This window comes from Oncorhynchus mykiss, chromosome 21 (assembly GCF_013265735.2).
Source record: "Oncorhynchus mykiss isolate Arlee chromosome 21, USDA_OmykA_1.1, whole genome shotgun sequence".
NCBI classification, from domain to species: Eukaryota; Metazoa; Chordata; class Actinopteri; order Salmoniformes; family Salmonidae; genus Oncorhynchus; species Oncorhynchus mykiss.
Genome location: NC_048585.1, coordinates 9,023,801 through 9,037,184, shown reverse-complemented (window position 1 = coordinate 9,037,184; position 13,384 = coordinate 9,023,801). Strand labels below are relative to the sequence as shown.

At 45.8% G+C, this 13,384-nt stretch overlaps 1 protein-coding gene and 1 long non-coding RNA gene across 2 annotated transcripts in view; both read right to left on the bottom strand.

Annotated features, from left to right (window-relative positions):
• Positions 1-13,384, bottom strand: part of eps8a (epidermal growth factor receptor pathway substrate 8a) — a 183,205-nt gene that overhangs the window by 54,306 nt on the left and 115,515 nt on the right. The window contains 5 exon segments of the mRNA XM_036956775.1: positions 1,498-1,634; positions 7,017-7,099; positions 7,284-7,433; positions 9,346-9,414; positions 9,622-9,714. Coding sequence (XP_036812670.1) covers positions 1,498-1,634; positions 7,017-7,099; positions 7,284-7,433; positions 9,346-9,414; positions 9,622-9,714 — 532 coding nt within the window.
• Positions 10,169-12,811, bottom strand: LOC118942863. Its single transcript, XR_005038493.1, has 4 exons — positions 12,702-12,811; positions 12,447-12,611; positions 11,767-12,401; positions 10,169-10,481 (listed from the first exon to the last, which is right to left on the bottom strand). It is a non-coding gene; the product is annotated as an uncharacterized LOC118942863 (long non-coding RNA).

Below are 13,384 nucleotides of genomic sequence, written 5' to 3'. Positions count from 1 at the left end.
CTGGTTGAACCCCTAGAACAGCTCTATCTCTCAACTATCACCTGGTTGAACCCCTAGAACAGCTCTATCTCTCAACTGGCACCTCGTTGAACCCCTAGAACAGCTCTATCTCTCAAATCTCTCAACTATCACCTGGTTGAACCCCTAGAACAGCTCTATCTCTCAACTATCCCCTGGGTGAACCTCTAGAACAGCTCTATCTCTCAACTATCACCTGGTTGAACCCCTAAAACAGCTCTATCTCTCAACTATCACCTGGTTGAACCCCTAGAACAGCTCTATCTTTCAACTATCCCCTGGGTGAACTCCTAGAACAGCTCTATCTCTCACTACATCACCTGGTTGAACCTCTAGAACAGCTCTATCTCTCAACTATCACCTGGTTGAACCCCTAGAACAGCTCTATCTCTCAACTATCACCTGTTTGAACCCCTAGAACAGCTCTATCTCTCAACTATCCCCTGGTTGAACCCCTAGAACAGCTCTATATCTCAACTATCACCTGGTTGAACCCCTAGAACAGCTCTATCTGTCACTACATCACCTGGTTGAACCTCTAGAACAGCTCTATCTCTCAAATCTCTCAACTATCACCTGGTTGAACCCCTAGAACAGCTCTATCTCTCAAATCTCTCAACTATCACCTGGTTGAACCCCTAGAACAGCTCTATCTCTCAACTATCCCCTGGGTGAACCCCTAGAACAGCTCTATCTTTCAACTATCCCCTGGGTGAACCCCTAGAACAGCTCTATCTCTCAACTATCACCTGGTTGAACCCCTAGAACAGCTCTATCTCTCAACTATCACCTGGTTGAACCCCTAGAACAGCTCTATCTCTCACTACATCACCTGGTTGAACCCCTAGAACAGCTCTATCTCTCAACTATCACCTGGTTGAACCCCTAGAACAGCTCTATCTGTCACTACATCACCTGGTTGAACCTCTAGAACAGCTCTATCTCTCAACTATCACCTGGTTGAACCCCTAGAACAGCTCTATCTCTCAACTATCACCTGGTTGAACCCCTAGAACAGCTCTATCTCTCAACTATCACCTGGTTGAACCTCTAGAACAGCTCTATCTCTCAACGATCCCCTGGTTGAACCCCTAGAACAGCTCTATCTCTCAACTATCACCTGGTTGAACCCCTAGAACAGCTCTATCTCTCAACTATCACCTGGTTGAACCCCTAGAACAGCTCTATCTCTCAACTATCACCTGGTTGAACCCCTAGAACAGCTCTATCTCTCAACTATCACCTGGTTGAACCCCTAGAACAGCTCTATCTCTCAACTATCACCTGGTTGAACCCCTAGAACAGCTCTATCTCTCACTACATCACCTGGTTGAACCTCTAGAACAGCTCTATCTCTCAACTAAACTGTTGTTCAAGTCCATTCATGTTGCCATATCATTGACTGCTGACTGATATCCTGCTTATTAGAAGGCAGAACCTTCCAGACTCAGTAAGTCCCGGTAACATGTGTTTTCTTACAGTCCTGCTGCTCCGCCGCCCAGGCTGACCAGGCTGCCACACGACTCCTCACGTCCACCTGGGTGAGGGTGGCGGGGGGCTCGGGGGCGGGCGCCTCGGGGGGCGGCGGGATGACCCCGTCACTCTTCAGAATCATCCTATAGGAGTACGGGAAGAGGAGAGAAGAGGCAGACAGACAATCAGATACAGACCAGACCCAGATTCAATTCACAGATACAAACAGCACCCCATACAGCACTGATACAGACACAGCCATGGAATGGAAACCAGCCAATCACAACAACTACTTTAACAACTACAGAAACCCATACCAAGCCCAGTTTAATATTAAAACCTTCAGGATAAGAACCCATTCTAACAGAGCTCTATAAAGTAACAGAACCCATTCTAACAGAGCTCTATAAAGTAACAGAACCCATTCTAACAGAGCTCTATAAAGTAACATAACCCAGAGCTCTATAAAGTAACAGAACCCATTCTAGCAGAGCTCTATAAAGTAACAGAACCCATTCTAGCAGAGCTCTATAAAGTAACAGAACCCATTCTAACAGAGCCCTATAAAGTAACAGAACCCATCCTAACAGAGCTCTATAAAGTAACAGAACCCATTCTAACAGAGCCTATAAAGTAACATAACCCAGAGCTCTATAAAGTAACAGAACCCATTCTAGCAGAGCTCTATAAAGTAACAGAACCCATTCTAACAGAGCTCTATAAAGTAACAGAACCCATTCTAACAGAGCCTATAAAGTAACAGAACCCATTCTAACAGAGCTCTATAAAGTAACAGAACCCATTCTAACAGAGCTCTATAAAGTAACAGAACCCATCCTAACAGAGCTCTATAAAGTAACAGAACCCATTCTAACAGAGCCCTATAAAGTAACATAACCCAGAGCTCTATAAAGTAACAGAACCCATTCTAGCAGAGCTCTATAAAGTAACAGAACCCATTCTAACAGAGCTCTATAAAGTAACATAACCCAGAGCTCTATAAAGTAACAGAACCCATTCTAGCAGAGCTCTATAAAGTAACAGAACCCATTCTAACAGAGCTCTATAAAGTAACAGAACCCATTCTAACAGAGCCCTATAAAGTAACAGAACCCATTATAACAGAGCTCTATAAAGTAACAGAACCCATTATAACAGAGCTCTATAAAGTAACAGAACCCAGAGCTCTATAAAGTAATCTAGTGTTTCTAGTCTCTACTACAGTACAGAGTCCAGTCAGAGAGGACAGGTAGTTAGAGGTGTTTTAACCTAGTGTCTCTAGTCTCTACTACAGTACAGAGTCCAGTCAGAGACGACAGGTAGTTAGAGGTGTTTTAACCTAGTGTCTCTAGTCTCTACTACAGTACAGAGTCCAGTCAGAGAGGACAGGTAGTTAGAGGTGTTTTAACCTAGTGTCTCTAGTCTCTACTACAGTACAGAGTCTAGTCAGAGAGGACAGGTAGTTAGAGGTGTTTTAACCTAGTGTCTCTAGTCTCTACTACAGTACAGAGTCCAGTCAGAGAGGACAGGTAGTTAGAGGTGTTGTACCGTAGTGTCTCTAGTCTCTACTACAGTACAGAGTCCAGTCAGAGAGGACAGGTAGTTAGAGGTGTTTTAACCTAGTGTCTCTAGTCTCTACTACAGTACAGAGTCCAGTCAGAGAGGACAGGTAGTTAGAGGTGTTTTAACCTAGTGTCTCTAGTCTCTACTACAGTACCAAGTCCAGTCAGAGAGGACAGGTAGTTAGAGGTGTTTTAACCTAGTGTCTCTAGTCTCTACTACAGTACAGAGTCCAGTCAGAGAGGACAGGTAGTTAGAGGTGTTTTAACCTAGTGTCTCTAGTCTCTACTACAGTACAGAGTCCAGTCAGAGAGGACAGGTAGTTAGAGGTGTTTTAACCTAGTGTCTCTAGTCTCTACTACAGTACAGAGTCCAGTCAGAGAGGACAGGTAGTTAGAGGTGTTTTAACCTAGTGTCTCTAGTCTCTACTACAGTACAGAGTCCAGTCAGAGAGGACAGGTAGTTAGAGGTGTTTTAACCTAGTGTTTCTAGTCTCTACTACAGTACAGAGTCCAGTCAGAGAGGACAGGTAGTTAGAGGTGTTTTAACCTAGTGTCTCTAGTCTCTACTACAGTACAGAGTCCAGTCAGAGAGGACAGGTAGTTAGAGGTGTTTTAACCTAGTGTCTCTAGTCTCTACTACAGTACAGAGTCCAGTCAGAGAGGACAGGTAGTTAGAGGTGTTTTAACCTAGTGTCTCTAGTCTCTACTACAGTACAGAGTCCAGTCAGAGAGGACAGGTAGTTAGAGGTGTTTTAACCTAGTGTCTCTAGTCTCTACTACAGTACAGAGTCCAGTCAGAGAGGACAGGTAGTTAGAGGTGTTTTAACCTAGTGTCTCTAGTCTCTACTACAGTACCAAGTCCAGTCAGAGAGGACAGGTAGTTAGAGGTGTTTTAACCTAGTGTCTCTAGTCTCTACTACAGTACAGAGTCCAGTCAGAGAGGACAGGTAGTTAGAGGTGTTTTAACCTAGTGTCTCTAGTCTCTACTACAGTACAGAGTCCAGTCAGAGAGGACAGGTAGTTAGAGGTGTTTTAACCTAGTGTCTCTAGTCTCTACTACAGTACAGAGTCCAGTCAGAGAGGACAGGTAGTTAGAGGTGTTTTAACCTAGTGTCTCTAGTCTCTACTACAGTACAGAGTCCAGTCAGAGAGGACAGGTAGTTAGAGGTGTTTTAACCTAGTGTCTCTAGTCTCTACTACAGTACAGAGTCCAGTCAGAGAGGACAGGTAGTTAGAGGTGTTTTAACCTAGTGTCTCTAGTCTCTACTACAGTACAGAGTCCAGTCAGAGAGGACAGGTAGTTAGAGGTGTTTTAACCTAGTGTCTCTAGTCTCTACTACAGTACAGAGTCCAGTCAGAGAGGACAGGTAGTTAGAGGTGTTTTAACCTAGTGTCTCTAGTCTCTACTACAGTACAGAGTCCAGTCAGAGAGGACAGGTAGTTAGAGGTGTTTTAACCTAGTGTTTCTAGTCTCTACTACAGTACAGAGTCCAGTCAGAGAGGACAGGTAGTTAGAGGTGTTTTAACCTAGTGTCTCTAGTCTCTACTACAGTACAGAGTCCAGTCAGAGAGGACAGGTAGTTAGAGGTGTTTTAACCTAGTGTCTCTAGTCTCTACTACAGTACAGAGTCCAGTCAGAGAGGACAGGTAGTTAGAGGTGTTTTAACCTAGTGTCTCTAGTCTCTACTACAGTACAGAGTCCAGTCAGAGAGGACAGGTAGTTAGAGGTGTTTTAACCTAGTGTCTCTAGTCTCTACTACAGTACAGAGTCCAGTCAGAGAGGACAGGTAGTTAGAGGTGTTTTAACCTAGTGTCTCTAGTCTCTACTACAGTACAGAGTCCAGTCAGAGAGGACAGGTAGTTAGAGGTGTTTTAACCTAGTGTCTCTAGTCTCTACTACAGTACAGAGTCCAGTCAGAGAGGACAGGTAGTTAGAGGTGTTTTAACCTAGTGTCTCTAGTCTCTACTACAGTACAGAGTCCAGTCAGAGAGGACAGGTAGTTAGAGGTGTTTTAACCTAGTGTCTCTAGTCTCTACTACAGTACAGAGTCCAGTCAGAGAGGACAGGTAGTTAGAGGTGTTTTAACCTAGTGTCTCTAGTCTCTACTACAGTACAGAGTCCAGTCAGAGAGGACAGGTAGTTAGAGGTGTTTTAACCTAGTGTCTCTAGTCTCTACTACAGTACAGAGTCCAGTCAGAGAGGACAGGTAGTTAGAGGTGTTTTAACCTAGTGTTTCTAGTCTCTACTACAGTACAGAGTCCAGTCAGAGAGGACAGGTAGTTAGAGGTGTTTTAACCTAGTGTCTCTAGTCTCTACTACAGTACAGAGTCCAGTCAGAGAGGACAGGTAGTTAGAGGTGTTTTAACCTAGTGTCTCTAGTCTCTACTACAGCACAGAGTCCAGTCAGAGAGGACAGGTAGTTAGAGGTGTTTTAACCTAGTGTCTCTAGTCTCTACTACAGTACAGAGTCCAGTCAGAGAGGACAGGTAGTTAGAGGTGTTTTAACCTAGTGTCTCTAGTCTCTACTACAGTACAGAGTCCAGTCAGAGAGGACAGGTAGTTAGAGGTGTTTTAACCTAGTGTCTCTAGTCTCTACTACAGTACAGAGTCCAGTCAGAGAGGACAGGTAGTTAGAGGTGTTTTAACCTAGTGTCTCTAGTCTCTACTACAGTACAGAGTCCAGTCAGAGACGACAGGTAGTTAGAGGTGTTTTAACCTAGTGTCTCTAGTCTCTACTACAGTACAGAGTCCAGTCAGAGACGACAGGTAGTTAGAGGTGTTTTAACCTAGTGTCTCTAGTCTCTACTACAGTACAGAGTCCAGTCAGAGAGGACAGGTAGTTAGAGGTGTTTTAACCTAGTGTCTCTAGTCTCTACTACAGTACAGAGTCCAGTCAGAGAGGACAGGTAGTTAGAGGTGTTTTAACCTAGTGTTTCTAGTCTCTACTACAGTACAGAGTCCAGTCAGAGAGGACAGGTAGTTAGAGGTGTTTTAACCTAGTGTCTCTAGTCTCTACTACAGTACAGAGTCCAGTCAGAGAGGACAGGTAGTTAGAGGTGTTTTAACCTAGTGTCTCTAGTCTCTACTACAGTACAGAGTCCAGTCAGAGAGGACAGGTAGTTAGAGGTGTTTTAACCTAGTGTCTCTAGTCTCTACTACAGTACAGAGTCCAGTCAGAGAGGACAGGTAGTTAGAGGTGTTTTAACCTAGTGTCTCTAGTCTCTACTACAGTACAGAGTCCAGTCAGAGAGGACAGGTAGTTAGAGGTGTTTTAACCTAGTGTCTCTAGTCTCTACTACAGTACAGAGTCCAGTCAGAGACGACAGGTAGTTAGAGGTGTTTTAACCTAGTGTCTCTAGTCTCTACTACAGTACAGAGTCCAGTCAGAGACGACAGGTAGTTAGAGGTGTTTTAACCTAGTGTCTCTAGTCTCTATTACAGTACAGAGTCCAGTCAGAGAGGACAGGTAGTTAGAGGTGTTTCTAGTCTCTACTACAGTACAGAGTCCAGTCAGAGACGACAGGTAGTTAGAGGTGTTTTAACCTAGTGTCTCTAGTCTCTACTACAGTACAGAGTCCAGTCAGAGAGGACAGGTAGTTAGAGGTGTTTTAACCTAGTGTCTCTAGTCTCTACTACAGCACAGAGTCCAGTCAGAGAGGACAGGTAGTTAGAGGTGTTTTAACCTAGTGTCTCTAGTCTCTACTACAGTACAGAGTCCAGTCAGAGAGGACAGGTAGTTAGAGGTGTTTTAACCTAGTGTCTCTAGTCTCTACTACAGTACAGAGTCCAGTCAGAGAGGACAGGTAGTTAGAGGTGTTTTAACCTAGTGTCTCTAGTCTCTACTACAGTACAGAGTCCAGTCAGAGAGGACAGGTAGTTAGAGGTGTTTTAACCTAGTGTCTCTAGTCTCTACTACAGTACAGAGTCCAGTCAGAGACGACAGGTAGTTAGAGGTGTTGTACCGTAGTGTTTCAGGTCTCTTCTTCACCTTGCCTCCCTTCTGATCCATCATGGCCCCCTCTATATCAGCCTGGATCAGGTTGGCCTGGAGGAGACAGACAGACAGACAGACAGACAGACAGACAGACAGACATACAGAGAGAGAGAGAATACATCACTAACTGTGTGTGTGTGTGTGTGTGTGTGTGTGTGTGTGTGTGTGTGTGTGTGTGTGTGTGTGTGTGTGTGTGTGTGTGTGTGTGTGTGTGTGTGTGTGTGTGTGTGTCTACCTTGATGTCGTCACACTGGAACAGGTGCAGGTCTGGTTTGCCCTGGCCCGGCTCCTTACACACCAGAGCCAAGATGGAGTCGTAGTTGCAGGATGACATCACTGCCTGGCAGTGCATGATGGTCCCCAAGGGAAAGTTCTCCAACTCATTCTGAAACAATAACCAACAGGTCAGTTAACCAGCTTAAAAACTGTACTGAGGCCAGCCCTAACAAACAGGTCAGTTTACAGAACCAGATTAAAAACTGTACTGAGACCAGCCCTAACAAACAGGTCAGTTAACAGAAGCAGATTAAAACCTGTACTGAGGCCAGCCCTAACAAACAGGTCAGTTTACAGAACCAGATTAAAAACTGTACTGAGACCAGCCCTAACAAACAGGTCAGTTTACAGAACCAGATTAAAACTTGTACTGAGACCAGTCCTAACAAACAGGTCAGTTAACAGAACCAGATTAAAACTTGTACTGAGACCAGTCCTAACAAACAGGTCAGTTAACAGAACCAGCTTAAAAACTGTACTGAGGCCAGCCCTAACAAACAGAACCAGCTTAAAAACTATACTGAGGCCAGCCCTTACAAACAGGTTAGTGATCAGAACCAGCTTAAAAACTGTACTGAGACCAGCCCTAACAAACAGGTTAGTGATCAGAACCTGCTTAAAAACTGTACTGAGACCAGCCCTAACAAACAGGTTAGTGATCAGAACCAGCTTAAAAACTGTACTGAGACCAGCCCTAACAAACAGGTTAGTGAATATTCAGGTCATTAAGGAAGTTATGGTGTCACTGTGAACCAGAGGAAAGTTAAACAGAGCAGCCTCTTGTAGAAGGCCAGAACTATAGAGTACAGGTATTGAATACAGTTTATCCCGTTTTAAATTTTATCGATTATTTACGTTTTAAAATATCTAAAGTTGGATTAGGAAAGTTGTTTGAAATGTTTGGACAAAGTTTACAGTGAACTTATTAGATATTTTGTAGTCATGCTGGGCGAGTTGGAACCGGTGTTTTTCTGAATCAAACGCGCCAAATAAATGGACATTTTGGAGATATAACGACAGAATTAATCGAACAAAAGGACCGTTTGTGATGTTTCTGGGACATATTGGAGTGCCAACAGAAGAAGATCTTCAAAGGTAAGGCATAAATTATATCGTTATTTCTGACTTTTGTGTCTCGCCCTGCAGGTTGAAATATGATTGTCATGTGTTTGTTTGATGGGGTGCCATCCTCAGATAATCGCATGGTTTGCTTTCGCCATAAAGCCTTTTTGAAATCTGACACGGTGGCTAGATTAACAAGAAGTTAAGCTTTAATTTGGTGTATTGCACTTGTGAATGTATGAAAGTTAAATATTTATAATATTTATTTTTGGAATTTCGCGCTCTGCAATTTCACCGGATGTGGTCGAAATGTTCCGCTAGCGGAACCCCCAGCCGTAACAGGTTGATACACCTGCCGTTTCCCTGAGCATGGCAGGGCTGTTGTGTTTATACAGGACCTGCCGTTTCCCTGAGCATGGCAGGGCTGTTGTGTTTATACAGGACCTGCCGTTTCCCTGAGCATGGCAGGGCTGTTGTGTTTATACAGGACCTGCCGTTTCCCTGAGCATGGCAGGGCTGTTGTGTTTATACAGGACCTGCCGTTTCCCTGAGCATGGCAGAGCTGTTGTGTTTATACAGGACCTGCCGTTTCCCTGAGCATGGCAGAGCTGTTGTGTTTATTCAGGACCTGCCGTTTCCCTGAGCATGGCAGGGAAAGTTGTGTTTATACAGGACCCCCCACCTAGAGTCAACATTACAACACGTGGGCACGGCCATGGGGTACAGAGCGCCATTTGGCCTCTGCATGCCTCAGGAGGCTCCACTACGGCGTCACCTTCCATACACCACCTCCAACCACATTTTCAGGTCAAGCATAAATGGGCTTTTAGAGATCCACTAGCCAAGATGACTTTCAGTAATTCCCTGATATGATATCCCTGGTCTAGCCAGTAGGTCCCATGATACCCCTGTCCAGTGTATCAGAGCTGGTTCTTCAGACGGCATTCCTGCTCACCCACCTTGGTCTCTGGGTCGATGAGGCTGACTGTCTTCTCCTCCACCTGCAGCAACATGTCCTGGGTCCATACCTAATATCAAACCAATAGGAACACATTGGATCTGTACAGCAGATACCTGATATCAAACCAATAGGAACACATTGGATCTGTACAGCAGATACCTGATATCAAACCAATAGGAACACATTGGATCTGTACAGCAGATACCTGATATCAAACCAATAGGAACACATTGGATCTGTACAGCAGATACCATAAATGTGTCCTGTGCTTCACCTTCCCCTTGGCATCCAGCAGGCGGAGCTTCCTGATTCCATCCTCAGTGTTGATCATGGCTTCCTTCCTGTCCAGAACAAATGTGGTCAGGTGCTGAGAGGAGAGAGGAGAGGGTTGGAACACGGATAGGATAGGAGAGATGGGAGAGGGTTTGAGACACAGAGGGGATAGGAGAGATGGGAGAGGGTTTGGGACACAGGGGGGATAGAAGAGATGGGTGAGGGTTTGGGAAACAGGGGGGATAGAAGAGATGGGAGAGGGTTTGGGACACAGGGGGGATAGAAGAGATGGGAGAGGGTTTGGGACAGAGGGGGGATAGAAGAGATGGGAGAGGGTTTGAGACAGAGGGCATAGGAGAGATTAGGGAGGGTTTGGGACGCAGAGGGGATAGGAGAGATGGGAGAGGGTTTGAGACACATAGGGGATAGGAGAGATTAGAGAGGGTTTGGGACGCAGGGGGATAGGAGAGATGGGAGAGGGTTTGGGACGCAGAGGGGATAGAAGAGATGGGAGAGGGATTGAGACAGAGGGGATAGAAGAGATGGGAGAGGGTTTGGGACACAGAGGGGATAGGAGAGATGGGAGAGGGTTTGGGACACAGATTAGTAACAATCTGTACCCTACCACTAACACATTGTGAATGTACGGTAGTAGACTGACCTCAACATGGTACTGTGGGGTGTTAGTCACGCTGTATGTACGGTGGTAGACTGACCTCAACATGGTGGTAGTCACGCTGTATGTACGGTAGTAGACTGACCTCCACATGGTACTGTGGGGTGTTAGTCACGCTGTATGTACGGTAGTAGACTGACCTCAACATGGTGGTAGTCACGCTGTATGTACGGTAGTAGACTGACCTCAAGATGGTGTTAGTCACGCTGTATATACGGTAGTAGACTGACCTCAACATGGTACTGTGGGGTGTTAGTCACGCTGTATGTATGGTAGTAGACTGACCTCAACATGGTGTTAGTCACGCTGTATATACGGTAGTAGACTGACCTCAACATGGTACTGTGGGGTGTTAGTCACGCTGTATGTATGGTAGTAGACTGACCTCAACATGGTACTGTGGGGTGTTAGTCACGCTGTATGTACGGTGGTAGACTGACCTCAACATGGTGTTAGTCACGCTGTATGTATGGTAGTAGACTGACCTCAACATGGTACTGTGGGGTGTTAGTCACGCTGTATGTACGGTGGTAGACTGACCTCAAGATGGTGTTAGTCACGCTGTATATACGGTAGTAGACTGACCTCAACATGGTACTGTGGGGTGTTAGTCACGCTGTATATACGGTAGTAGACTGACCTCAACATGGTACTGTGGGGTGTTAGTCACGCTGTATGTATGGTAGTAGACTGACCTCAACATGGTACTGTGGGGTGTTAGTCACGCTGTATGTACGGTGGTAGACTGACCTCAACATGGTGGTAGTCACGCTGTATGTACGGTAGTAGACTGACCTCCACATGGTACTGTGGGGTGGTAGTCACGCTGTATGTACGGTAGTAGACTGACCTCAACATGGTACTGTGGGGTGTTAGTCACGCTGTATGTACGGTAGTAGACTGACCTCAACATGGTACTGTGGGGTGTTAGTCACGCTGTATGTATGGTAGTAGACTGACCTCAACATGGTGGTAGTCACGCTGTATGTACGGTAGTAGACTGACCTCAACATGGTACTGTGGGGTGTTAGTCACGCTGTATGTATGGTAGTAGACTGACCTCAACATGGTACTGTGGGGTGTTAGTCACGCTGTATGTACGGTAGTAGACTGACCTCAACATGGTACTGTGGGGTGTTAGTCACGCTGTATGTATGGTGGTAGACTGACCTCAACATGGTGGTAGTCACGCTGTATGTACGGTAGTAGACTGACCTCAAGATGGTGTTAGTCACGCTGTATATACGGTAGTAGACTGACCTCAACATGGTCCTGTGGGGTGTTAGTCACGCTGTATGTATGGTAGTAGACTGACCTCAACATGGTACTGTGGGGTGTTAGTCACGCTGTATGTACGGTGGTAGACTGACCTCAACATGGTACTGTGGGGTGTTAGTCACGCTGTATGTACGGTAGTAGACTGACCTCAACATGGTGTTAGTCACGCTGTATGTATGGTAGTAGACTGACCTCAACATGGTACTGTGGGGTGTTAGTCACGCTGTATGTACGGTGGTAGACTGACCTCAACATGGTGGTAGTCACGCTGTATGTACGGTAGTAGACTGACCTCAACATGGTGGTAGTCACGCTGTATGTACGGTAGTAGACTGACCTCAAGATGGTGTTAGTCACGCTGTATGTACGGTAGTAGACTGACCTCAACATGGTGGTAGTCACGCTGTATGTACGGTAGTAGACTGACCTCAACATGGTGGTAGTCACGCTGTATGTACGGTAGTAGACTGACCTCAACATGGTACTGTGGGGTGGTAGTCACGCTGTATGTACGGTAGTAGACTGACCTCAACATGGTGGTAGTCACGCTGTATGTACGGTAGTAGACTGACCTCAACATGGTGGTAGTCACGCTGTATGTACGGTAGTAGACTGACCTCAACATGGTGGTAGTCACGCTGTATGTACGGTAGTAGACTGACCTCAACATGGTACTGTGGGGTGGTAGTCACGCTGTATGTACGGTAGTAGACTGACCTCAACATGGTACTGTGGGGTGTTAGTCACGCTGTATGTACGGTAGTAGACTGACCTCAACATGGTACTGTGGGGTGTTAGTCACGCTGTATGTACGGTAGTAGACTGACCTCAACATGGTGTTAGTCACGCTGTATGTACGGTAGTATACTGACCTCAACATGGTACTGTGGGGTGTTAGTCACGCTGTATGTACGGTAGTAGACTGACCTCAACATGGTACTGTGGGGTGTTAGTCACGCTGTATGTACGGTAGTAGACTGACCTCAACATGGTACTGTGGGGTGTTAGTCACGCTGTATGTACGGTAGTAGACTGACCTCAACATGGTGGTAGTCACGCTGTATGTACGGTAGTAGACTGACCTCAAGATGGTGTTAGTCACGCTGTATATACGGTAGTAGACTGACCTCAACATGGTACTGTGGGGTGTTAGTCACGCTGTATGTACGGTAGTAGACTGACCTCAACATGGTACTGTGGGGTGTTAGTCACGCTGAATGTACGGTAGTAGACTGACCTCAACATGGTGGTAGTCACGCTGTATGGTAGTAGACTGACCTCAACATGGTGTTAGTCACGCTGTATATACGGTAGTAGACTGACCTCAACATGGTACTGTGGGGTGTTAGTCACGCTGTATGTACAGTAGTAGACTGACCTCAACATGGTGTTAGTCACGCTGTATGTACGGTAGTAGACTGACCTCAACATGGTACTGTGGGGTGTTAGTCACGCTGTATGTACGGTAGTAGACTGACCTCAACATGGTGGTAGTCACGCTGTATGTACGGTAGTAGACTGACCTCAAGATGGTGTTAGTCACGCTGTATATACGGTAGTAGACTGACCTCAACATGGTACTGTGGGGTGTTAGTCACGCTGAATGTACGGTAGTAGACTGACCTCAACATGGTGGTAGTCACGCTGTATGGTAGTAGACTGACCTCAACATGGTACTGTGGGGTGTTAGTCACGCTGTATGTACGGTACTAGACTGACCTCAACATGGTACTGTGGGGTGTTAGTCACGCTGTATGTACAGTAGTAGACTGACCTCAACATGGTGTTAGTCACGCTGTATGTACGGTAG